General features: G+C 34.0%; 1 protein-coding gene across 3 annotated transcripts; it reads left to right on the top strand.

Annotated features, from left to right (window-relative positions):
* On the top strand, positions 1–27,271 carry LOC107416113 (ABC transporter C family member 2). 3 transcript variants are annotated; one of them, XM_060819001.1, is made up of 28 exons: positions 1–224; positions 1,126–1,586; positions 1,768–1,946; positions 2,688–2,727; positions 5,123–5,279; positions 5,720–5,834; positions 5,915–5,995; positions 6,102–6,126; positions 6,766–6,822; positions 7,859–7,924; positions 8,893–8,967; positions 9,776–9,883; positions 10,730–10,864; positions 11,776–11,882; positions 12,013–12,106; positions 12,862–13,029; positions 13,595–13,735; positions 14,450–14,650; positions 15,390–15,488; positions 15,608–15,760; positions 16,806–17,194; positions 18,785–18,965; positions 19,135–19,458; positions 20,093–20,849; positions 21,026–21,147; positions 22,720–22,965; positions 23,194–23,620; positions 26,803–27,271. In XM_060819001.1, exons 2-28 carry the CDS (start codon positions 1,254–1,256, stop codon positions 26,853–26,855), a joined length of 4,833 nt encoding a protein of 1,610 aa, XP_060674984.1. In that variant the 5' UTR covers positions 1–224; positions 1,126–1,253; the 3' UTR covers positions 26,856–27,271. The 3 variants fall into 3 exon arrangements, with proteins under 3 accessions (XP_060674984.1, XP_060674982.1, XP_060674983.1); XM_060818999.1 differs by lacking the exon at positions 26,803–27,271 and adding an exon at positions 23,991–24,460 and having other exon boundaries at positions 3–224; XM_060819000.1 differs by lacking the exons at positions 1–224; positions 26,803–27,271 and adding exons at positions 408–567; positions 23,991–24,460.

The following is a 27,271-nucleotide window of genomic DNA, read 5'->3' as shown; positions in this document are numbered from 1 at the left end:
CGTGTGATCTTGGTGATTGGCGGAGAAAAGGAAAAGCGTATAGCAGGAAATCTCCCAAAACCCAAAAAGGGGGTCCATTTTTATAACACTTTCTTATCTTCGTAAGAGGTGACGCTCTTATGCTCCAACCCCTAACTCCGACTTTCTCTCTCTGTCAATGACCACGTTCGTCTCTGATGACTCCTCCTCCTCCTCGGGAATCACGCACACTTTTTTTGTTATATGTGAGAATCGATTCCAATCTATTGCTTCTTTTTTTTCTTCTTTTCTCTCGGACTAACGAAAAGAGGAACGCCGATTTTTTACTCTCTAATTACGTTTTCTCACTTTAAAAAAAAAAAAGAAGAAAGAAAAACTAAATTTACAACAAAAAGATTTTGTTTTTCTTGGTCCACTTTTCAGTACCAGAAGTCCGAGAACTTTTCCTCTCACTCTTTTTTTTTTTTTTTTTTAAATAATTTATTTGGGGCACTATGGGTCAGAGAAATCGTGGATTATTTTGCAACTGTATGGATGGATATTTTGTTTTCTTTTAAGTTTCGATCGAGTGACAGAACAAAGCTTTGCGTACGGTTATCACTTCTATTTTTGTCAAACTTTTATTATTATTATTATTATTATTATTATTATTTTTCTCTTCATTTTTTTTCTATTTTTTTTTAATTTTAAAATATTTGAGTTGTATCATTATTTTGTAATTTGAAGCTTGTGCTCTGTTTGTTTAGTGTGAAAATAGAGATTTGCATGTTAAGTGTTTGATTTTTGATTTGTTGGAACAAAACAAATTAGAAACTTGGGCGTCTCAGCTTCGACTAATGCATTGGTTTTTACTTCTCGTAAAAAGTTTGAATTTTTTTTTTCTTTTTTTAATTGTGTTTAATTATTCATAAGCTTTTAGAAAATAGTTCAATCGTATGTAGAAGATAGGCTTTCAGTTTTTCGTCCTATGCAGCTTGGACGTTTGATTTTTGTTTATTTTAGTAGTTTTCTTGCTGAAAAAGCCATTGAAAATAAGTTAATAATGTTGGATGAAAACCGCCCTACAATCACAACTTGATATATTGGGTCTTAGTTGACTGGATGATATTGTCCTTTTTTCTTATTAGATTGATGACCATATTGCAGGATTAGGAATGGAGACTTGGTCTCATCCTTGAGCTGAAGCGTGAAGGACGAGTCTTTTGGGACAAGTTGTGGGAATTATGTGCTTTTAAGTGAAGAGTTCTGTAGACTAGTAGCAGTGATAAGGAAAAATGGGTTTTGGGCCGTTGGTTTGGTATTGCCGCCCCGTGGCAAATGGGGTGTGGGAAAAAGCGGTGGAAAATGCTCTTGGTGCCTACACACCGTGTGCGGTGGACTCGCTGGTGGTCTCTGTTTCTCATTTGATTATTCTGGGTCTGTGCTTATATAGAATATGGAGGATCAAGAAGGATTTCAAAGCCCAAAGATTCTGTTTAAGGTCCAAACTTTACAACTATATGTTGGGGTTATTGGCTGCTTACTGTACGGCGGAGCCTTTGTTCAGATTGATAATGGGGATTTCAGTCCTGAATTTGGATGGACAGAGTGGTCTTGCTCCTTTTGAGGTGGGTTTCTTCACATGCCTCTCCAATGTTTAAAATATTAATTTAACTGGGCTATAGCTTGAAATTTATGTTTGTTCTATATTACAGAGGATCCTTCAGCATGTTTGAGCATGCTTAACCTGCTTCAGTAAGCAAACTTTAATTGCTTAGTATTTATTAATTAATTTATTTTCTCTGGCAGATGATTTCTCTGATCATTGAGGCTATTGCCTGGTGCTCTATGTTGGTTATGATCGCTGTAGAAACCAAAGTCTACATTCGTGAAGTTCGATGGTTTGTTAGATTTGGAGTCATTTATGCTTTAGTTGGGGATGCTGTGTTGCTCAACCTCATTCTTTCAGTGAAGGATTTATATGATAGGTTTCTCTCTCTCTCTCTCTCTCTCTCTCACCCATTAACCAATTGTTAATTCATTTCAGTCATATTCATATATAATCATCACCCTGTATCTCTTTCCCTTGCCAACAACTTTCAATGGCGGGAACACTACTAACAGAGTTTTCCTACCTTTACTTTTGTAGTTTGTTAATTTGCATCCATCATTTTAGGGTCTATTAGTCAAATGAGGTTGGTACAATTAATTGATTTGCCCCTTACTCACACCTACACTTATAAGGTCATGTATTCGAGGTATGCTCTCCTTCTCTTTAGATTAGGAATTTTATAATGATAAAAAAAAAAAAAAACAGTGTCAATTATGGGATTAAACCAAGAATTGACTTTGTCAAAGTCTTTTTCACCTAGTCCAATGGGAGTATGCCACATTTCTCTTCTTAATTTCTTTAACCTTTTAATCTGTTTCTTGCGAAAATCTAACCATCCATTTTTACCTTGAAAAGAGATTATAAGTGTCAAGTTGTATGTCTGTCATATAGTCAGTTTTTGAATGACAGCTAAACGTCTGTGATATGATTGACAACTCTCAACTTGAAATGCCATTTGACATACTAATTGCCTTGCCAAACTAGTTGATTCTAGAATACCAAATCTCGGCTTTTTTTTTTTTTTTTTTTTTTTTTTTAATGGTACATGAAAGTTTGGATGTAAGTGAGATACAATAAAAACTCACTGTTCTATACTTCTATTCTGTTTTTTTTGCAGTTCTGTACTGTATTTATACGTCAGCGAAGTTGTCATACAGGTTTGCCAGTTTTATCTTTCTTTGTGATATAGGTTATGCTGTTTTTTTAAAATCCAATTTTGTGATTCTATTCTGATAGTTCCTCCAAGTTGGTCTTCTGAGTTATCAGCTAGTCAGCCTCAGGCCATAAATGGCCCTTGGAATTGTGGAGAGGCATTTTATGTGGCCAAACTATAAATGATGTCTGTTTATGGAGTTCTGTTTAGACATTCAAAAACTGCTCATTTTATTTTAGATATTCTATGATGATGATAGATTAAGTAAACAAGAATGTATATTAAAAGAAACGAAAAAACATAAGATGATGTACAAGAAAAAAGGTTAGTTGAAGATGAGAGAGACAAAGAAATAGTAGAAACAGGTACATGAGAAGAAGGAATATTGGAAGGAGAAGTGTCACAGATGAGGCAAAAGGAAAAGAATTTCTATAGATATGAATTCAACCTGTAAATATGTCGAGACATAGATAATATTTAGGTTTTGACCTATAACCCAAAAGAAAAAAAATTCTACTGGCTTAAATTCAAGTTTGTGTTTGTTATAGAGTTTAATAAAGGGAGAGCAAGAACATTCAAATTTTTTTTAAGAAATGAGTAATTAGTTATGTGATGATGATAGATTATTTGAATTAGCATGGATATTAGAAGAGAGGAAAAAACATAAGACGATGTGGAAGGAAAATAGTTAGAGAGACGAAGAAATAGTAGAAAGAGGTATGTGAGAAGGAGGAAATATCAGGAGGGGAAGTAGCAACAGATGAGGCAAAGGGAAACGACTGTTCATTAATTTAATGAACATTTCTAAAGACATAAATTCGACCTATAAATCAGTCAACACATAACGTAGATAACATCTATATTTTGAACTGTAATGAATCAACAAACACTCTTACAGATGGAAATTCAAGTTTGTGTTTGTTATATGGTTGAATAAAGGGAGAGCAAGCATGCCCAAAAGCTTTAAGGAAAGAATAATTAGGTGTATAATGAAGATAGATGAGGTGAATTAGAATGTATATAAGACAAAAGGAAAAAACATGACGGTGTAAAGAAAAAAGAGTTAGTTGAAGATGAGGGAGACAAAGAAATAGTATAAGCAGGTGTATGAGAAGGAATATTAGGAGAAGTGGCAACATATGAGAAAAGACATTTCTGGAGACATTAATTTGACCTTTAAATCCGTCAAGACATGGATAACATGTATGTTTTGAATTATAACCAAAAAACACACGCGCATTTTGTTTGTTATAGGGTCAAATAAAGGGTGAACAAGCACATCCAAACGTTTTAAGAAAAGAGTAATTTGGTATGTGATGATAGAAAAGTTCATGAGAAGAATTGTTTTCTAGAACATGTGTGGGAACCCATATATCAGATAAGTAAAAGTTTGGAAGCCATAGGGCCAAAAAGAGAGAGGAACTTGACGATGAGATGAAAGAGTAAGCTCCATTTCAACTACATGTCTAGTTTTTGTTTCAACCCTTCCATTTTGTTCAGGTGTTTGAACTAAGGTATTGAATTTCAGAAAGTAGGTAATGCTTTATCTGTGGTTTTGAGAAAGTATATCCAAGTAAATCTTGAAAAATCATCAGTAATCAGTGGGAAATACTTCATATTAGTAACAAAGTTCACTGGGGAAGGATCCCGTAAATCTGAATGCACCAGTTCAAATGGTTTCATTGCTTTTTGACTTGACAGTACAAAGGCTAGCCTATGGGTTTTGACATATTGACACGAATTACAAAAATCAAAACAAGAACCACAATATTTTTCATTACAAAGACAAAAAACTTGACTATCTACATCAGAAGGTGACCAAGCCTAGATTGCCATCTATTGGATGTTACTGTTCACGGGGAAATCTGATAAAAAAGAATCTGGGGATAAGATGAAGTGAAAGAAGTTTGATGAACTTTGTGGAGGCATTGCTCATGGTGCCCCTATAGAAAGAATTTCTTGGTGAGTTTGTCCTTCACAAGGAAAAATGTCAAATATTAGTTAAGTACCCTCGTAAGTACAAATTGTCAAAGTTTTGAGCTTTCTATCATAAATCTCTACATTGGATATATTAAAGTAAGTACCTTTATAAGTACAAAAAGTCAGACTGAAAAAATAAAAAATAAAAGGTGTCAAATTTTTATCAAGCCATTTTCCAGCTTGAGTATAAGCATCATTATTAGTTAATGAAATTAAATGAAAGGAGTTTAAGGTATAGGGCTTATGCATGGCGTTCATATTCATATTGCACATGTAGATATGAAACCTAGACAAACAAGTATGCTAAGGAAAGAATCAAAATGCTGGAAACACTAGTATTACTTGAGATCTTATATTTTACCTTCTATTATATTTAAAGCATGGCTATGCCATTGCTTTGTGCTATTGTTTTGATGCAGGTTTTGTTTGGGGTACTTCTGCTCGTGCATCTTCCACAATTGGATCCCTATCCTGGTTATACTCCAATCCGGATTGAACTAATAGATGATACAGCATATCAACAACTTCCTGGAGGAGAGCAGATATGTCCTGAGAGGCACGCCAACATATTTTCAAGTAAGCATCCATCAAGACAAATAACCTTTGTGCTTGGTGTCTATTGAAACTTAAAATTACAATGTGATAGAGAAACATTTAATTATTCATAGTATTAAAGTAGTAAAGTTTGTCGTCTAAATGGTCTGCAAATGAAAAAGACACATATAATGCACCTGTTGAAGGTTTTTAGTTTCTTGTTTTATTTTCGCTGTCAAATCTCTTTGTAAATGATTTATCAATCTTCCTTCATGTTCATTACCTTTTAATTTAAAGCTAGCTTAGATAATTTGTAAAGCTTTATGGAAGAATAGGATCATTCAATATCTATCTCCACCATTTTTTCTTGTTCTGTGCTTGTTTTTAGATGGTTCATAGACGATTTATAGTGTTCTTTAAATCTCTGAATTTTTTTATGATATATTTGTCAACTCATTTCTTGGTTGTGTTCTTTTTACCAGAAATAATTTTTTCATGGATGAATCCCATTATGAAGCTTGGGTATCAAAGACCTGTTACAGAGAAAGATGTTTGGAAGTTGGATGATTGGGACAGGACTGAAACACTGAATGCTAAGTCTGTGCTTGTTCTCTACTCTTTGCATTGTACAATTCTAATAGGTCATGGTTGTTCATAATTTTCTTTTGAACTTTTAGGTTCCAAAGATGTTGGACTGAGGAATCTCGAAAGCCAAAACCATGGCTTTTAAGAGCATTGAACAATAGCCTTGGGGGAAGGTAGTTAATTAATATACAATTTAGATGGAAGCTGTGTATTCTTATGTGTATGCATCTAATTTGTGTTTTCTTTTGCCTTTTTTTTTTTTTTTTTTTTTGCTTGTAGGTTTTGGTTGGGAGGCTTTTTTAAGGTAGTGAGCGTATTCTCTTGAATTTTTTGTTGGATCTTCATTTGGCTTTAAATTTGTTAAATTAACATTAATTTTCAAGAACTTAAAACATTAGGATGGATCCAACCATGCATATCAAGCCAACACAAACAGTTACCAACACTCATCCTACCGTGTAGGCTTGCACAATAACTATAAACACTTGGAGATATCTAAATGTTTAATTCTTTTTTCTTTTCATGTCTTTGTTTCAACATAGTACCAGAGCAGCCTTCAACACTCATTTCATTTTCTGTGAAATCCCCAAACCCTGAGTACCTTTAAGATACCTGAGAATTCCACATACTGCTTCCTAATGAATTTGTTTTAGGGAATCCACAAATTGACAAACTGCAGTAATTGAAGAAGCAATGTCCAGTGTAGTAATAATTAATTGTATCAATTTGCCTACTACGGTTTTGTATCTGTTTTTGTTGTTAAATTCTGACTGTATTAATGGTTTGAGGGGAAGTGTTAGAAGGTTAAATGTGAGTAGAACACATTGGCTAGAGTGTTAATCTTTTTTTACTTCAATATTATGTTCTTTTTTCTTTTCCTCTCTTTATTTCAACAATATGTCATACCATTTAATGTTTCACTCCTTTTATTTACATATTGTAGATTGGCAATGATCTTTCACAATTTGTGGGGCCTCTTATCTTGAATCAACTCCTACAGGTTAGTTCTTTTCTTTTAATTTTAAAATTCTATACTTTACTGGATATATGCCCTACCTTGTTCAGGTTATGTTAGTCCAACTGTCCATGCTGTACTTATCAAGTGTGGCTGTGTCCTACATCTGTATTAGTTTGACTGTTAGATGTTCTTCATGATCTAATTTCAATATAAATACATTTATATCTGTTTTAAAAGGGACTTGTTTTCAAAATTTTAAAGAGGACTGATATCTTTCTTATTCATATTTGTAAGACATCGTACATCTGAATCTATATTAGTTTGATGGCTAGAGTTCTTCATGATCTAATTTGAATGTAAATACATTTACATGTGTTTTAAAAGTACTTGTTTACTAATATTTAAAGAGGAATGATATCTTATTCATATTTGTTAGAAGTATGACAAAATATATGGGCATGAACACACAAAAAACATAGGAAACTAAATATAAATCTTGAAATTACTTGGTCAACCACACAAAATAAGGGAGCTAAATGAGTAGCTCACACATTGAGAGGTCAGTCAACTTTCCCTATTAAAGAGAGAATTCCATGACTTCTAATTTTTCTCCAAGCAGCTTGATTTCTTCATCACCCCCCTCAAGTTGGCATGTTAATGTTTTCCATTTCCAGCTTGCTTGTGATTTCTTGAAATGAATGCGTGCCAGAGTCGTGGTTAATATATCAGCAAGCATTCATTTCAAGAATATGAAAAAGAGGTAAGCTTGTAATAGTGGTAACTTGACATGGTAGAAGAGCTTTGTTTCTATCTTATCTCGTGTTCAAATTCCAACGCCCATTTCTGTTATTATTAAGTTGCATGTGCAAAGCTCGATTTCTATCCCATTATTAGATTCTGAACATGAGAGGTTGTGTTAAGCACTGTCTATTTGTGTAACTTGTGTTAGCTCTACATTTACATGTTTGGTGAGTAGTATTAAATCAGAGTGAAGTTAATATTCCTGATTAAAGTTTAATTCTATTCATGCTGGCTTTTCAAAGTAGTTTGATTAAATTGTTTCTCACACCGTTCGCAGTCTATGCAACAAGGGGATCCGGCATGGATTGGTTACATTTATGCCTTCTCAATATTTGTTGGAGTGGTATGATGCAAAATCTCTATTCTGGCAATATATTTTTACATTTGTCAATATATTGATTGTGTTCCTGTCTTTATTGTATACTGCCTGTAGTTTGTGGTTTGGATGATGATATGTAATGCCTATAATTGCTGTTTTGGACAATTATATGTAATGTTTTGATAGAAAAGTTGGCTTTATTAATTTGAAGACATATAGAACAGGATGACAAATCCTCTAATACAGTAAAAATTGAAATAACAGTAATAAATTGCATCCTTCCAACTTTTATGAATTAAAGAAACACGCGCGCGCGCGCTCGCACACACACACACACACACACACACTCTCTCTCTCTCTCTCTCTCTCTCATTCACACACACACACACACTCTCTCTCTCTCTCTCTCTCTCTCTCTCATTCACACACACACACACACTCACACACACTCTCTCTCTCTCTCTCTCTCTCTCTCACATATATCCTTAAACTTCTTGGAACTGGAAGCCTGTAATTATTACAAAAGCCTCCCATTTGGACAGCAATATTGTTATAGACTGCACAGTCACAAGAAACATCGGCTTAGATTTTCATGGCAATTTTGCTTTGTGGTGATGCAGTAACTAAAAGTTCTATAGTTGAAATGGTGGATTATGGTTGATCAAATAACATTAAACTTTTTTATTCATGTTATTTTAAACGTATCAAATTTAATTTATCTATGAGGAAATGATCAAAGTTGTCCTGGAAAACAATTCTGCAAGTGCCTAATGCAGTAGATTCTTTCTATTCTAGTGTAAATTTGTTGTTTTAGTTTGTGCTTTTAATAGTTTATGAATTTATTAGTAGGTTTGTGCTTTTATGATGCATTAAATTGGAGAAGTTTGGTTGTTACTTATATCCTCTTTCTATGGAATTTTGAATTAACTTGAAAGCTTTAGAATGACTAATTAAGAATCATTTTGAACTTCTGATCGGTATCCTTGGTTCAGGTTTTTGGGGTATTATGTGAAGCTCAGTATTTCCAGAATGTCATGCGTGTTGGTTATCGGTTAAGATCCACCTTGGTAAGATTTTCTTCGACCTTGGCAACCCTATAATTATTTAGATTTCCCTTTTACTTTGAGATTTTGTGGATTCAGAAAGTAATTACTTTGGAGGCGTGACCTTTTTATCTCCTCATGCTGCATGCTCAGTAAAATCGCCGGAATCAATTTATCATTTTGGAATGTGATTTTGCTTATTGGTTGTGCATTACATAGGTGTGTGCCTTATGCTAGTAGGGTAGTTTGGATTTTCCTAAATTAGCTCTGATTTTTGGCACTGATTTTGGATGGAGAATAGTAGGGGTCAAATTTCATATATATATGCAGTGGAAGCATTGGTAACTGGTTGTTTGGGTGAAAGCAGTGTTATAAATTGTTAGTAAAAGAAGATTTTGCAATTCTTTTGGAGGAGAATACTACATTTCCCTTCAAGCTCCATTTTTTAGGAAGTGGGAGAGTATTGTTTATGGCTGATCATCATAATATTTGTGTTCTTTTATCTACCCCAAAAAAAAAAAAAAAAAAAAAAAAGGAAGAAGAAGAAGAAGAAGAAGAAGAAGAAGAAGAAAAATTATGTTGTGATGGACATGATGGACCTGGTTTTTTAGTGTCCTCATGGTTTTGGATTTCCTTCAGCATATTTTCTTGGAATAAGTAACTGGTAATCTTAGAAATCATTATGAAGATTTGAGAGCTACCAATTATCTGTGATTTGGGTTGGGACCTTGTTTTGTTTTGTCTAGTTTGGTAACTTGAATAGAATTTTCCTTCTCAAAATATCATGGATATATAAAAATATTTTATTTTCATTCGTTGCATTACTCTCTAGGTTGCTGCTGTATTTCGCAAATCTTTGAGGCTAACTCATGAAGCTCGTAAGAAGTTTGCAACTGGAAAAATAACCAACTTGATGACAACAGATGCAGAAGCACTTCAGGCATGTATTCTCTTTACCATTTTATTGCTTCATTATTTAGCAAATTATCAATGCCTTACACTATGCACTTCAGACTTGCCCATTTGCTGTTAAATTAATTGTTAAGGCTAGTGGTTCCACCCTAAAAGGTTAACTTAATTTGGGCAGTAACACAATAGACCCTCTAGGGTCCCCATGTTTAGCCAATGTGGGACTTTGTTTGCACGCTTTTAGCATTAATGTCATTTTAAGTTGTCTGCAAAAAATTCCTTGATTAATGTTTAATTGGGAGCAAAGTTTTTCCTCAGTAGCTATGTTACTTGGGGACAGGTGGAAGTATCTTATATGTATTGGTAGGAAACATTACGTTGTTGATAAGAAGAAAACATTTAAAATATTAAAGAGGATCATAAACCCTCAAAGACATTGCAAAAAATAAACTAAAATACAACATATTATATTATATCGTTTCAATTTAAAAATCAAAGAAATTGGAATATCCTTAAAAATCTCTTTTGAAGTGGTTGGTCATAAAAAAGCCTGAAACTTGATATGATCCCATAGATTTCTCACATCTTGAAACCTTCTGTTAAAAAATTCTACAATTTCTTTTCAACGATATTGTCCTAAACCAAGACATGAGAAATAGTTGTGGTATACTTCCCTCCAATCAAGGATCAATGATGGATTCGGAAATTATTGAAGAGACTGTTGTCTGCTAACCCAATTTAATTTCAGAAGGCCTGATTTAATTTGTTCATTTTTTTTTGTTTGTGTTGGACTAGAATAACAATTAACGCTTGAGATATTTGTATATATTTACTTTATTTGAATTTGAATTAATTTCTTTTCCATTTTCTTGTGCAGCAAATATGTCAATCACTTCATACTCTGTGGTCAGCTCCATTTCGAATTGTTATCTCTTTAGTTCTTCTATATCAACAATTGGGTGTGTCTTCACTAGTTGGAGCTTTAATGTTGGTCCTTATGTTCCCCGTACAGGTACAAGAGTTCCCACTTAAAGTTTTACCAATTTTATAATTCTTCCTGTTTGTTTTTACTGCCATCAAGATTTTATTGTTATTTTTTGATAAATAACAAAATTTATTTAAAACCAAAAACCATGCAGTACATTAACAGAGGATTAGAACAATAAAACAAAAACTAACAATTGGCTTAAAATATAAATCCTTTCCAATGTAAGCTAATCATGAAAAGTGGTTATGAGAAAAGCAGTATTGTTCTTTGAGATCTGTGGGATGCTGACTTGAGTAAAAATCACTTGATATCTGAGGACTCAACTTATTGCTTTCCACTGCATTTACTTAGGATTTTCCATAAAATAGTTGTAGCACCACAAACAACCAAGGAAGAAAATATCTATACCCATCAGAAATATCAAGGCTCCAAATTCCTTGAAATGTGGACCAAAATATGCATTTTGACAAATTTGAGGAAATAATATATTTTATCAATTACTAATCAATGTTATGATTATTTTGACACTATGAAGAATGCTTTTTGGTTCTCATGAATTTTATGGTGGCTCTACTTCAACTTTTCTTCTATGTGCATGTTAAATAAATTATATTTTCTGATTGAGTATATCCTTAATTTTCCAAGTTAATTTGTGGAAACAGACAATTGTCATATGCAGAATGCAGATAAGAAACAAAATAAAGAGCAACAATAAATCAAATGTGGATTTCTTATCCTCTATTTATATTCTCTGTGGTTTTATCATAAATAAAGTTTTGTTTCTTGTCAGCCTCTGAGAGGGCGCCTAATGGTTATATCCACTACTAGTGTGTAATGAGATTCTGAGTTCAAGTAGCCAAAAAAAATATATATATATATTACAAGAAAAAGAAATTCCGAAACTCCTTATTCATCTAATATATTTTATGGAACAGACAATTGTGATAAGCAAAATGCAGAAATTATCTAAGGAGGGCTTGCAACGGACTGACAAGCGAATTGGTCTCATGAATGAAATTTTAGCGGCGATGGACACTGTGAAGTATGACTTTTGAGTGATAACTTCTAGTCTTGTTTGTTTATTTTTTAATTTTTTTAATTTTTTTTTTTTTGGGTGAGACAATCAAGATATTTGTTGATAAGTTTAATTGTCTATGTTGAAAATGGGTCAGATGCTATGCATGGGAGAAGAGTTTTCAATCTAAGGTGTTGAGTGTAAGGACTGAGGAATTATCTTGGTTCCGAAATGCATCCCTTCTTGCAGCGGTATGGTGTCCTTCAATTTGTATGTTTTTCATACCATTTGAAAAATGAATTCTAAAACTATTGATGTAATATTTTATTTTGTTTGCTACAAGACCTTTGTTTAAAAAGAAGAAAAAATTTGTGTTCAAATATTTTTTGATGTACGGTGTACCCTTTCTTTTTATGGAATTTCCTTTTTTCCTTTTGTTATAATGTCCTGTCTCTCAGTTGCAGACACAATCATATGAATGCTCTCCAAGTGAGCTTCCCCACATTCCTCCACATTCTCAGAAAAGGAAAAAGAAAAAGGAGAACCTGTCTCACTTGAAATGTGTTGTGGTTCTTGTCTCTCATGTATATTTGACAAGGACGGGTATAGGGATTTAGAGCCTGTTTGGGAGTGATTCTTGGAGGCCTAAAAGCACTGCAGAAAGCATAAAAGCGCTTCCTATAGTATTTGGCAAAAAGAATATAAAATCATTCTTGGTGATTTTCTTGTAGAAAAATTGCCTATCTTGTGATTCTAGAAGAAGCACCAATTCGGTGATTCTTGAAAAATCACTTCAAGTGATTCCTAAGAATCACTCCCAAACAGACCTTAAGACTAGTTATTGAATTATGTAACACCAATGTTGTGCTTCACTTATCAGTTTCAAAGTAAAATTGATTGCACCTTATGTCATGGTGTTGCATGCAATGTTTGTGACAACCTGTAGACTCAACTACATACAAAAAGACTTCCTAGTTATTGTTTTCATTTTCTCCCTTCTTTGCAGTTTAATGGATTCCTGCTCAACAGCATTCCAGTTGCGGTGACTGTGGTTTCATTTGGAATGTTCACTTTACTTGGGGGAGATTTAACACCTGCAAGGGCATTTACATCGCTGTCTCTGTTTGCTGTGCTTCGCTTTCCCCTTTTCATGCTTCCTAATATAATAACTCAGGTATTTATTTAACAAGTTTAGGGCTTCTTATGTGTATTTCTTCAAAGGAGTTCAGGAATTTTAAAATTTCATCAGTTTTGTTGAACTGGAAGGATGTGATGTAGTTAATCATTTAGTTTCTTTGAGGGTTTCTCATCCTTTGTGATTTTCTGTAATGTGTTTTCATTATTGACAGAGTAAAGTTTTTCTACTTGCCAAAAAAAGACTTGGAATTTTAATTTTTCAAAAACTTAAATCAGATGGGGACTTTGCATATGGTTAGTTAATTGGATATTATATATAAGTGTAAATTTAGGAATATGGGCAAGGTGCTGAAAATATTTAGTTTGGGGATAAGTTTTGGGTATCAATATGTCCAAGAAGTGTTATTCTGGATGAGTTGTGACATTCAAAAGATTCAAGCCCTTGCTTTTGTTGGTTGGTTGTGAAATGCCTATGAAATATCTTTTCAAAGTTCAGCACTTTGTTTCATTTTATTTATTTGTTAAATTGTTTACAGTTGAAATTTTTAGTGTACTGGAATAGTTATAACTTTTATGCTTCTAATGTTGATTTGATATGACAGGTTGTTAATGCCAATGTATCACTAAAGCGTCTGGAGGAGCTACTCTTAGCGGAAGAGCGGATTCTTCTGCCAAATCCTCCTCTTGATCCCAGGCTACCAGCTATCTCAATCAAGAATGGATTCTTTTCTTGGGATCCAAAGGTTTTAATATGGTTGCTTTTTTGTTGAGTGTTGTTGTTGTTGTTTGCATATGCTCTACATGAATTTGTAGAAATTAAAGTGGTGGAGCCAAATTCACATACATTGATATATGTAAAATATGCATCTACATGTTGCTTATCAAAGAAAAATAATTACCATCACTCCCCAAAACTTCAAGCATTAAGAAGTGGACTCAATTGGTGCAATACTCATGATGCCAATGGAAACACATACTAACATATTGAAACAAAAAGAAGTGTGTTTATTTTAATCACTATGTTATTTATGAAGGGTATCATTTTTTCTATAGCCCCTACCTTTATATGAGGGACTGGTGTTCTAAGTAGTTCTTTACATAAGAGTTCTAATGTTTAAAAACTTGATTAATAAATAATAAGTTGTAACTGGCCACCATTATTAACTCTGTTTAGTCATGTTAGGTTTATGGGACACTCTTCGAATTTTCAAATTTGGTATCTTTGGCACAGAATATTGGTGTTTCTTTGTAGGAATAGAGATTCAATTATGAAGCATTTTTTGCTTGCTTGAAGGCTCCTTATACGTTTGCATATACATGCCCTTTTATTAATAAAGTTTCAACTCTTATAAAATGAAAAACAAAAACTTGCAACTTCCAACTGGTGCTTTTACAAGTCTTCTGCACACTGAAATCCTTGAATTCTTTTTTGAATTTTATTTATTTTTACCTTTTAGCAAGAGAGGCCCACATTGTCACATATCAATTTGGATATTCCTGTTGGAAGCTTAGTTGCAATTGTTGGTAGCACTGGAGAAGGAAAGACATCGCTTATATCTGCAATGCTTGGGGAGCTTCCCTCAGTGGCTGAAGCAAGTGTTGTAATGAGGGGAATGGTTGCCTATGTTCCACAAATTTCATGGATTTTTAATGCAACTGTAAGTGTCTATACATAATATCTTAAATTCATATCCAAAACTTTAAATTGTGAGTCCAATGATTATATGTTCTGTTAGAGATGTGGCTGCTCAAGTTTTGTGAGATTGTTGAATGGAGTTGTATTAGTTTTGGTGTTTCTTGAGTCGTTTTGGGAATTTAATTGTAAATATCTAGTATCCTCACTAGTTTAGAAAATAATATGACTGATGTCTTTTCTGATTCAAGTGTGTATATAAGAGATTTGACATAGTTTACTGTCCTTTTTTGTAATCTCGGCCATGTGTTGTAGAAGAAAGCATTTTTTCACGTCAATTTGCTCTTTGCTAATGCAAAAATTGTGGAAATGCAGCAATGACTCTTTTCTGGGCGATATTTTTGGATGAAATAGCATAATGTTTGAAGAGAAGTGTCAAGATGTGGTGTTTCTTTGGAATTACCTGTAGTTCTTGGCATCCTTTTGAGAACCGTGCTCTAGGAAATTCATGCTTATGCTTCGTTTAAGTTGGGAAAATGTCTTGTTATATATTTGGATTAGTAAAGTTTATGTTAATTATAAATATGATCTGATTACTTAAAATTAATAAAAATAAATCAATGTAGTGGAACTTGCTAAGATAAATAGAGTTCGTCTTAGTTATTTAATTTTAGTTTAAGAACGTTGTATAGGATCCTTTCAATTTGTGTATTGTTCTTAAATGCAATAATTTGGTCATAGAAATGATATATTGACTGTTGCAGGTTCGTGATAATATTTTATTTGGATCAACCTTTGAATCTGCAAAATATGAGAAGGCAATAGATGTGACTGCATTAAGGCATGACCTTGACCTACTGCCTGTAAGCATTTTCTGAGTTATACAGTGAAGTTCGTTTGAAAAAGTAGTAAACAAAATGCAAAACTCCATATTATCTTTTAGCTTGTGAGACTAAGCAGGCATCATGAACTGAATAAGCAGGGTGGTGATCTGACCGAGATTGGTGAAAGAGGAGTGAATATTAGTGGTGGACAGAAGCAAAGAGTTTCCATGGCTAGGGCAGTATACTCCAATTCCGATGTGTACATTTTTGATGATCCCCTAAGTGCTTTGGATGCTCATGTGGCTCGACAGGTTACTATCTTATGTCAAATAATAGTTATTGACTTTTGGGATTTCTGTTCTCATTGTTGCTTCTTCATTCTGCTTCTATATATTTTTTATTTGATTTTGTTAATGATCTCTATTCTCATTGTTGGCTTTAGTGGTGGATTATGCAGGAAGATTTCATGTAACGAATCAGTAGTAATGAACCGTGTCTAGGATTTTGGAAAGTAAAATTGTTAGACTCAAGCATCATTGTGTCCTGGGTTCATGGAAACATGGATCCAAATCATGCCTGTTTTGGTCTTTTGGATAGCTGTAAAGATTTCTGAGACTAATCCTGATGTTACCATTACGCACGTCTATAGGAAGTGCAATAGGATGGATGATGATCATGCCAACTTAGGTTATAGTTATAGTCTTGGTGTTCATGTTCTGAAGCTCCTCTGTGTACTATATTCATGTTCTGAACAAAGCTCTTATGTGTACTATGTACTCCCATAATATTTTAGTTTGGCTTCTTTAGGTGTTTAGCCCCATTTACACTTAATTATTTAGTTTTAATTTTTGGAACTTCAATTTCTTCTGCATTCTAAATGGTGGAGAAGCTTCTATTCTGTGTTCTTTATAAAGTCTTCTTGAAGGGGTGAGTATTAGTGCAACCATATTTAATAGGAGATCGGACATCAGAACCAACAGAAGAACCATCTTACAAATGTTACTTATAATTTCCTGATTTATAACAATTCTCTAGTAGTCTTGAACCTTCTGACACAAATTGGAAAACATGTGTACCAGCGAAGGTTGAAGAGTTTGTTTGGCTTCTTGTGTATGGCAAGCTAAATGCATATAATATCTCACTGAAAAGAAGTCCTATTCATTGTCAGTTATCCTTGTATAGAATTGAACTTGTAATTCCATGGATTGAAATTTTTAACTAATGGATGCACCTTGAGAATGGTTATGAACTTACGGATCTGCCAATGTAGTTAGTGCAATTTAATGAAAAATACTGTTCTCAATTCTTTTTTTCTTTGTATGGGACTAACCCGTGGTACCTACCAATTAACCACAGGTTTTCAATAAATGCATCAGGGGAGAATTAGGGGGGAAGACCAGAGTTCTTGTCACAAACCAACTACATTTTCTGTCCCAGGTTGATAGAATAATAGTGGTTCATGAAGGTATGGTTAAAGAGGATGGAACATTCGAGGAGCTCTCCAATAGTGGCTTCCTGTTCCAAAAGCTAATGGAAAATGCAGGAAAGATGGAAGAATATGTGGAAGAACAGGAAGATGGTGAAACGGTTGATCAGAACACCTCTTCTAAACCTGTTGCCAATGGGTTAGTCAACACTATGCAGAATAATGCAAGCAAAACAAATAAACCAAAAGAGGGAAAATCAGTTCTCATTAAACAGGAAGAGCGTGAAACAGGTGTTGTCAGTTGGAAAGTCTTATCGAGGTAACAAATGGCTCTTTTATTCTCGTGATTTAAGTTTTATGAAAAAACATTTCATGAAGTCTATTGTTCATATAAGTTCACTGTAAAGGGCAGGCAAAAAATTAAATAGATATTGTAGAAAAGAAAAAGACAAATTGAACACATAGTTATTCTTATTCTTACTACCACTAGGTGTACCAGATATATGATTATGTAATACATAGGGTCTATATTAGGTGGACCTAAATAGGCATATTACAGAATTGCAGTATGCACAGGAATTTTATTCTGATTAGGGATAGCAAAACCAACCTCAGTCTCTTTTCTCCTCTTAGCAACTACTTGGATTTCAGTTCAATGTCTTCCTCAGAGTCTTGAACTATATGCAAACCATCTTTGTTATCTACATTTTCCTTGCATTTGGCAGGTTAAATTGATACTGGTAATATGTATAGTTTTTGGGCAGGATGCATAAAACATGGATACATGCATGCATATACATTTTACATTGTCCAGCAATGGATAATATGAAGAGCATCTGAATGTTTGTTAAGTTACCCCCTCAAAGCTTAAGCTTTTAGGAAATGGGGACCCAATTTTAAACATTAAGTCAACAAAATCTAAACTTAAAAATTCCTCTTGTTTGTGCCTGCCAAATAACTAGGAACAAATATGTTACTATGTTCTTTTGTGTTGGCTTGATTTGTATAGTTTGGCCCACTTCCTAACTTGTTAGTTGTTTGGAAGTGATAGTAATTTAACGTGGTACCACAATCTTGGCTGTTTATTTGTTCTGATGTTTGAATACTGGTATTATGGTAACAACCTTTTTTTTGTTTTGGGGTAACTTATTTGGTTGGGCATGTCTTAGGCCTTCAGTCTGGTCCTAGTTATTAGGTTAGTCTACCCTTGAAGAGGAGTATTTAGTGTGCATTGTGTTGGCTTGATATGCATAATCATTTAACATCCTAACAGCCAAATCTTTTGAAGTTGATGGCTACTTTAAGTGTCAATTGATGGAAAATATAGGAGTGCTTTTGTTACATTTTGCACCTTAATTGTGCCTTAGAATGCTTTTTCTGGCCAATATGCTCATTTATGTTTGATATCATGCTCATAAATTTAAGTTTTTAATATTCATAAATCGATGGATAGTCAAAAAGTGATTTGTGCTATGTTGTGAAAGGGGTTAGAGACACTATCCAGTGAGTGATTTTAGGTTTTATTTTCCAGTAGTTATTATAACTGAATGTTGCAATCTTCTCAGTGAATTCTTTTGTCCCTTGAACTTAATTGTTTTGGGAGCGCTGATCATGCTTTTAAAGTAGTAATTAGTAACAGGAGAGTTAAAATTTGTGATACCAATGGCTTGGCTGACTGGTGAGTAAATCTAATCAGTCTGCTAGATTATTGTCTTCTTTGCTTTTTTTGGAGACAGCTTTTGTTTAAGGTGCAACTCTGTTCATTTGTTTGAAGTCAGTTTCTGATTTGTTAGATTAGATTTTGTTATGAGTTAGCTCTTTTATTAATTCCTGCTTGAAGTATAAAGAAATTACTTGTTGATCCTCTTTATACCGTCTTTCTCATTTTTCTTCCTATTTGTTGGTGCAGGTATAAGAATGCATTAGGAGGTCTTTGGGTGGTGAGTATTCTCTTTACATGCTATGTCCTAACTGAAGTTCTTCGAATTTCAAGTAGTACCTGGCTAAGCCATTGGACCGACCAAGGTATTTCAGAGGCGTATGATCCTGGATACTATAATCTTGTATATGCGCTTCTATCAACTGGTCAGGTAAGAAAACAGTGAAATGATCTACAGAAAATGTTTAATGGCTTGTTTTTATTGCTCCTTTGTGTTTCTTTTACTACTAATTCTAAGTTTGTGGTTGTACATTGTTAGAATCTTATTCTGATACTCTCCCCCCCTCCCCTTCTTCTCTCTTTCTGTATTTTGGTTTCAGGTTTTGGTCACACTGACTAATTCCTATTGGTTGATTATTTCAAGTCTTTATGCTGCCCGAAGGCTGCATGAGGACATGCTTAACTCTATATTAAGAGCTCCAATGGTCTTTTTCCACACTAATCCCCTTGGAAGGATCATCAATAGGTTTGCGAAGGATCTAGGCGACATTGATCGAAATGTTGCTATATTTGTGAATATGTTCCTAGGTCAAGTGTCGCAGCTACTTTCTACTTTCATTTTGATTGGAGTTGTGAGCACTATGTCTTTGTGGGTCATCATGCCACTTCTGGTTTTGTTTTATATATCTTACCTTTATTATCAGGTAAAAAGTAAAACTGTCTTTCCTTCTTCATGTCTTTAACGAATTTGACAACATATTAGATAGATCATTGCTTTAGTATAGGAAAACTAAGTCACTTATGTTTTTTTTGTCCTTTCCTGTATTCATTGATATTCTGCTTTATCTTAAGGCATATCTGAATCTTGTGTAGTCATGAGCCTCTCTATTCTTGCTTCCTTGAATTGCTGTCTTTAAAAGTTCTCTGGTTATCTTATTGAGTTCTCAACATGAAGAAAGTTATTATTATTTTCTGTTGCATTAATTAATCATAATTTCACATGGCTAAGGCTAACCCATCTTTTTCTCGTCTTTATAACGATTACTTACTCAAACATGCATTCCATTTATGTTGGTATCCTATCTCAGTCTCAGATTATTCATTTTATTGCTTCTATATGGAATATAATTTCTGTACAATATAACAAAAGTTGGGTAAGATTATTGTTATAAGTTGGGTTAAAGCAAAACCATAGGATAACTGTTTTGTTAATGGTTTTGTCATATTAACTTCTAGTCACTGTTAACCTGTGGAGTCTCTTTTTTTGTGAATCGCTTGGTATATTTTTATCATGTGAGCTGAATTTAATATCTTTTGTATTTATTGATGTCTCTGTAGAGCTTGGCCCGTGAAATTAAACGCTTGGACTCCATAAGTAGGTCCCCTGTATATGCACAATTTGGAGAAGCATTGAATGGTCTTTCAAGTATTCGTGCATACAAAGCTTATGATCGGATGGCAGATATTAATGGAAAATCCATGGACAACAATATAAGATTCACCCTAGTGAACATGAGTGGAAACCGGTGGCTTGCTATTCGTTTGGAAACTTTGGGTGGCCTCATGATCTGGTTTACCGCAACCTTTGCTGTCTTGCAGAATGGAAGGGCAGATAACCAACAAGAATTTGCCTCGACCATGGGTCTACTCCTCAGTTATGCTCTCAATATTACAAGTTTATTGACTGGTGTACTTAGACTTGCAAGTGTGGCTGAAAACAGTCTGAATGCTGTTGAGCGAGTGGGGACATACATAGATCTTCCTTCAGAGGCTCCGCCTGTTATAGAGAACAACTGCCCCCCTCCAGGGTGGCCTTCATCAGGTTCTATCAAATTTGAGGATGTTGTTCTCCGTTATAGGCCTGAACTTCCTCCAGTTTTGCATGGGTTATCATTCGCAATATCTCCGAGTGAGAAGGTAGGAATTGTTGGAAGGACTGGGGCAGGGAAATCTAGCATGATTAATGCTTTATTTCGGATTGTAGAACTGGAGAAGGGACGGATTTTGATTGATAATTGTGATATTGGTAAGTTTGGACTGACAGATCTGCGAAAAGTTCTTGGTATCATACCACAGTCACCAGTTCTTTTTTCAGGTACACCATCCACTATAATTTTGTTGGACTTGTATTTGTGTAATATATATTTTTGGCACTATAATTTTATTGCAATTGATGAAATATTTTTATTGATATTTGATATGTTCTAATTGATAAATCTTTGAATGAAGTCAATCTCACTTTAGCGATCAACTTGTTTTATTCCTTTCTAGGAACTGTGAGATTTAATCTTGACCCGTTTAGTGAGCATAGTGAAGCTGATCTTTGGGAAGCTTTAGAGAGGGCACATTTGAAAGATGTGATCAGAAGGAATACTCTTGGGCTGGATGCTGAGGTATGTGCTCAACATTTCCACACTGTCTGATTTTACATGATTAATGATGCCTCCTTCCTATAGCTTTTCATTATTAGAAGATATTATATTAAATATGTCGTCAGTAGACATCATAATGTGGGCTATGAGGGACTTTCTATCTCATGCAGTGGATAAGTTGCAGTAAATGCATGGCAAATATATTTATTGACAATAGTTTTTCAAACAGGAATAGTACAGTAATAGGTCTGGTCTGAAAGCTAGTACAGATGCTTAAAATTTTTAATACAAGTGCATTTGATAAGATTAGGACGCTGTTGGGTCCCTGAGACTATAGAAAATAGTCCAGAATAGAGAGACTCGACTGTGTTTTGTTGCTTGGTATTCGGGCCCTGGGTGTACCTTCAAATAGGCCTAGATCTGCATCATTGCTGGTGATGCTGGCCATGGCTATACCTACATGATGGTGTGACCTTTCTTTGTTGCTGGAGATGCTGCTCGTGGCTATACCTATATTGAGGCTTGACTATGCTTTGCATGACCATCCAGTCTCTGGTTCTTTCTCTTCAATTTTTCTGTTAGGAATGTGAGGAGAACGCTGGAAACTAAAAGAAACTAAAGACAATGCAACTCCAACTCCCAATCAAATTTCTCCCGAGGAACCTTTCTTTGTTTTATTTGATACTCCAATGAACACAAATTCCAATTGAAGTTATTAGGAGGAACTCAGCTATAATACTAGATTACAAATATGGGAAAATACAGGACACTCAATTACCTAATGATTTTCGTATGAGATACATTACTGCCAATCAAATGGCCCTGTCAGAATTTGATTATAAGTTGAGATCCCACAAAGGGACTTGACTTCAGTTGAGTTGTCTAGTTAGTTTTTGCTGGAGGAACTCAACCTGTATTTGTGTTTGGTAGAGAACCTGCAGTTGCAATTGAGTTCCCAATAGAAACTACAATGGGATTTGACTGTCAGACCAGTGCTTGAAGTTTTAAATTGAGTGTTAGATGTTGATTGGAGATGAAATAGAGCCAGTTGAAATTGCAGTTTGTTGGGTGATTTGGTGGCAGTGGTAGGATGTGGCAGGATGGCTCTATTGAGTGTTACAAAGTGGCTGCTAGTGTGCCAAAAAGTTTTGAGGATTGAAGATACTATTTTCCAAGAGGAGGGATCGTCTCTTATTTGTGCAGCAACCATTGAAGAAGTTGAGCTAGGTTTGTTTACTAAGATAAGATTCTGCTTGGTGAGCCTTGGAGGTAGAAAAATTACAATCTTGGTAAGCTTCATGAAATTTCGTAGAGTTTTGTAATAGCTATGAGGGTTAGTAAAATTGGAAGTTGATTCATCTCTGTCCTGGAGGGTTAGTGCTAAGTTCTAGAGCATTTCAACCTGAAGCTCATGTACTTTATCTTGAACAGCCTCAGAATTCTACAGTTGCCATACAACAATGGGCATCGATATTAATTTATTCCTGCTGCACTATGATATCCTTATGGTTTCTTTGTTTTATATGCATATCTTTATTTCTTGATATTACTTGATCCATCATCAGTTAGTTTACTTTAATCCGATGTGTAAAGGTCTCGGAGGCTGGGGAAAATTTCAGTGTTGGGCAGAGACAGCTATTGAGTCTTGCTCGAGCACTGCTGAGGAGATCAAAGATACTGGTACTTGATGAAGCAACTGCTGCAGTTGATGTTGGAACTGATGTTCTTATTCAGAAAACCATTCGAGAGGAATTTAAATTGTGCACTATGCTAATTATTGCTCACCGACTAAATACCATTATTGATTGTGATCGAATCCTTCTGCTTGATGCTGGTCAGGTATAGTCTGATCTAATGCTTTCTGAGAATTATTTTATCATCATGTTATTTTGTTTATACTGTTTAATGAATACCATTGCATAGAGAGGATGAATCTTCCATTCGATTAAAATCCTTACTGAAAATTTGCGTGAGTTATAATCTAGGATCGAGTGTCTTAGCTGATTTAGAACTTTGGTCAAGGTTCAACTTCAATTTTGTTGATGTTGGAATTTCTGTGCTTTCTAGGTTCTAGAAAATGATTCCCCAGTTGAACTGCTGTCAAATGAAGGTAGTGCTTTCTCAAAAATGGTCCAAAGTACGGGAGCTGCAAATGCCCAATATTTACGAAGCTTAGTACTTGGTGGGGAAGTAGAAGACCAGTTGAGAAAAGAAGAGGATAAACGGCCAGATGGAAGGGGACGATGGTTAGCTTCTTCTCGCTGGGCTGCTGCTGCCCAGTTTGCTGTCGGCATGAGCCTAAGTTCATCACAGAATGACCTTCAACTGTTGGAAATTGAAGATGAGAACAATATCCTTAAAAAAACAAAGGATGCAGTCATAACTCTGAAGGGAGTTCTGGAAGGCAAACATGACCAAGTAATTGAAGAGTCTTTAAATCAGTATCAGATCTCTAGAGACGGATGGTGGTCAGCTCTTTACAAAATGATTGAAGGTACTCTATAGCCCATCTATCCATGACAACCATTTATTTGTTCTACTTTTCTTCTCTGGATGCTGATTTGAGTAATATTCTTAAAACTTGATCATAGAAGTATTTTGCACACGAATTTGGTGACAAGTTGTTTGATGATTTATATAGTTAATGAACAAGCAAAGAGTAATCATAGATGTCTTAGTAAGGCACAAGAACCTCCATGCAGATGGTGCTGATTGACTGCCTTTGAACATCAATTAATCATAAATCTTTGCACATGTTAAATTGTTTTCTTTTATATCAGCCAGTCATTTCAGCAGACTCTGTGTCTGGGTGTGCACACACGGCATTCGAGTCTTATAGTGCTTTTGATATATTTTTTCTCCAGGTCTTGCCATAATGAGCAGGTTAGCTCGCAGTAGGCTTCACGAATCCGAATTTGGTTTTGAGGATAGGTCAATTAACTGGGACGATGTTGAAATATCTTAGAACGAAGTCTGATGTGGCGAAAAGGCATTTCATGGCTTACTGATAAAATTCTTCTTTGGAATTTCTTCATGGTCTTTTGGATGTTGCTGTGTTCCTGGCGCTTCCTACGACACTACTACTGGTCTATGCAATCTGCAGACAGTTTTGGAACCCGACAGTTAGTCGGTCCCTTGTGTTAATTTTTAGGATGTTTTGTTAATTTCAAATCACATTAGAATTATTCTGTTAATTTTGGAGTGGGAAAGAATTTTTTGAATTAGGTAGTGTAAGAATGACGGAATAATGTGCTCTAGTTATGCATTTAGATATTTTATTTATATATATATATATATTTTTATTGGGAATAACGAAAGTCCATGAGATTCTGCATGATTAACTCTTGTCATTATCGTGACATAGTAATTAATAATAGCCAGACAATTTCTGATATGCTTATGAAGGATCTGAGTGGTTAGAAACCAATCAAAGTAATTGTGTATTTTTTGGTGTTAAATTAGCCAAGTAAGTAACAAATTATAATTAATTTGACTCAACAAATTACTGAGGATATATATCAAATACAAATCCAAAAGGATAATATATTCTTTGACATCGTTTATTTTTTTTCGAATTTTTATTCATAAAATTATAAAAAAAAATTTCTGATATATGATATATTTTATTTTCAAAAAATTACACAGCAGTCCAAATTTATTAATTTTTAATAAAAAATCGTGGAAAAAAAAAAAGGATCATGTGAACCTTAAAATTGATTATTTTCCAATATTTTGAATTAGTTTTTTTAAAAAAATTAATTAAAAAACATGATTCTAAATGGCATCATTTTAAACCAAATCAAATTCAATCTCAACCATCCATCTTCTTCTTACTTGCCCCACTTGCAGACGTGAACCAAGCTCGAACCTAATCAAATGTTTTTCTGACAACAAAACTTGCTTGATCATCCCATCATTGGCGTCGACATTGTGCATCTTCCCCCCATTGCTTTGCACCATTAGGAGATACCAATTAATAGAAAAATAAGGCAGGCATTTAAAATATTTTAAATAAATCTTCCTCTTGGCGGCAATTATTTGGTATATTTCATCACTTTCTAAATAACTGAATGAAAAAAGAAAGTATATTTGTTTAAAACAATTAAAATTTTATGATACAATATATTTAGATTGTCCAAATTTAAATAGATTAGATATCTTAATTAAAATATTTTCTTTTTTTAAATAATATTTTTATTAATTTATTTTATTTTCTACTAAATCCTAATTAAAAACCTGTATAAAGGGCTGAAGCCACCATAAAAGGTACAAGGAAATAATTTTTGCAAACTTATTATTATCTCTTTTTCTCCTTCTTTGTTTTTTATGGAAAGACATATCAGCGCCCTCAAAGGTTTTCTAACGAAGTTTTTTATTCTAATGAAGTTTTCTATTTAACAGCCCTATACGGTTCATCAATAGTGAAGGAGGATGGACAATTTTTGATTGTTGATTTTTTGCTTTAACAGTTTGGCACGTCAAGTATAGGAGACTCGAATGCTCTCCACTTTTTATTATTGGTATATCCATCTCCACCATTGAAAACCAAATCGTATCGCACCTTTAAAACATAAGAAAGTTTTGATTTTTACATATTGACTTTATACTTGTCTTCAAAAGATACGAAAATCTTGATTTTTACAAATTGATTTTATAATTGTCTGCGTTTCCATCTTTACATGTCCGAACTAGATGGTGGTATATAGAGCATGATTGCATGAATAGTTTTGAACTTGGACATGTGTCCGTTCCATGAAACATTCGTACTTGTTCTTGTTCACATATTAGGGCCATAGAATTATACCAGTGCAATTTACCTTGTTAGTGTGCAGATTGTCAAATATTTGTTATATATTTTATATTATATATATAAATATGCAAGAGAGGAAAACCAAATTGAGTCTTGTGAAGTTTTCTTTGCAATCTTTGGAAAGTTATGCAAAGCATTAGATCTCAACATATATATATATATACATATTGTATTTAAGAATGATAATTTGTTCCGTACAATCTAAAAGCTATGATATAATGTTCCTAAAATGATCAGTTTTTACCCAATAAATGGGATTGCAGTATAGATTTAGGATAAAATTTTATACCTCGAACCGGGTCTGGACGAGACTAGAAATAAAAACCCCACCTCGAACCCATATCTACATACTTATTTATTTATTTATTTTTATATTTTTAATTTACCTAATTATTAAATGAATGAATATAAATATATGACTTTATCATGTATGTATTTTTATAAACTTTATATTTATGTATTTAAAATTTTGAATAATTGTATTGTGTTTTTTAAATATGTATTTTGACTGTGATATATTTTATTGTATTTTTATTGAATTTTAAATATTTTATTCACAAAAGAAATCATTGTATATAAATTTCTCAAAAACTAAACACAAAAATTATATCGTGGATCGGGTTAGGGAGATTCTTGCCAATTAACCCCAAAAAAAAAAAAAAAAGAAAAAAAAAAGTGGAATGGTGGTGCGGGGAATGGGGTTCCACTGACGTAATTGGGAAATCTCCATCTCCACCCCGTCTTCCAAAAACCAGAAAAATCACGGAAACGGAGTGAGAAAAAAACTGCAGGGATGGGACGGGGACTAAAAAACCGACCCTGTTCCGCCCCATTTACATTGCTAACTGTATTTCTTTCTTGTGAAGAATTATTCTGTAGTGGCATGCTATGCAAAGTCACCGTTTCCCCACAAAATTGACACCAAAATATACCAAAGGCAAGGGAAGGGAAGGGAAACAACTAAGCCATTAATTAGCGGCATCCAACTTCAGAGCAAGCAAAGAATTAAGTCTTCTAAAAGATTACTGCATTCAAAAGAATCAATTGAGGAACGAGCACAAAATCCTAATTTGCAATGGATCATGATAATTCGTGCGGCACTTCAACTAAAAGAACCCCTGAAGATCCAATCAGTATATACGACTGCTCAAACGAAAAAAGCTTAGTTATAAGTTTATTTATATACTTTTCTACTTTTATATATTATCCTCAAAATATTATCCATATGAGTTAATATGTATATACATATTTTTACACATAGCCTATATTTATGCTTCTGCTACAACCAACAATCCACCAATCAATTAATAAATTGTTAATTATTTGATTGCTTTA

This window comes from Ziziphus jujuba, chromosome 1, assembly GCF_031755915.1.
Source record: "Ziziphus jujuba cultivar Dongzao chromosome 1, ASM3175591v1".
Lineage (NCBI taxonomy): Eukaryota > Viridiplantae > Streptophyta > Magnoliopsida > Rosales > Rhamnaceae > Ziziphus > Ziziphus jujuba.
The sequence above is the reverse complement of the archived record's forward strand: the minus strand, read 5'-3'. Positions and strand labels throughout refer to the sequence as shown.

What these genes read in the sequence shown, in the direction of transcription:
- LOC107416113 (XM_060818999.1), top strand. Translation starts at nt 1,254, where the DNA reads ATGGGTTTTGGGCCGTTGGTTTGGTATTGCCGCCCCGTGGCAAATGGG. An exon ending in ACTGAAACACTGAATGCTAA is followed by an intron (nt 5,835 to 5,914) that starts GTCTGTGCTTGT and finishes TTGAACTTTTAG; the next exon opens with GTTCCAAAGATGTTGGACTG. An exon ending in GCGGCGATGGACACTGTGAA is followed by an intron (nt 11,883 to 12,012) that starts GTATGACTTTTG and finishes AAAATGGGTCAG; the next exon opens with ATGCTATGCATGGGAGAAGA.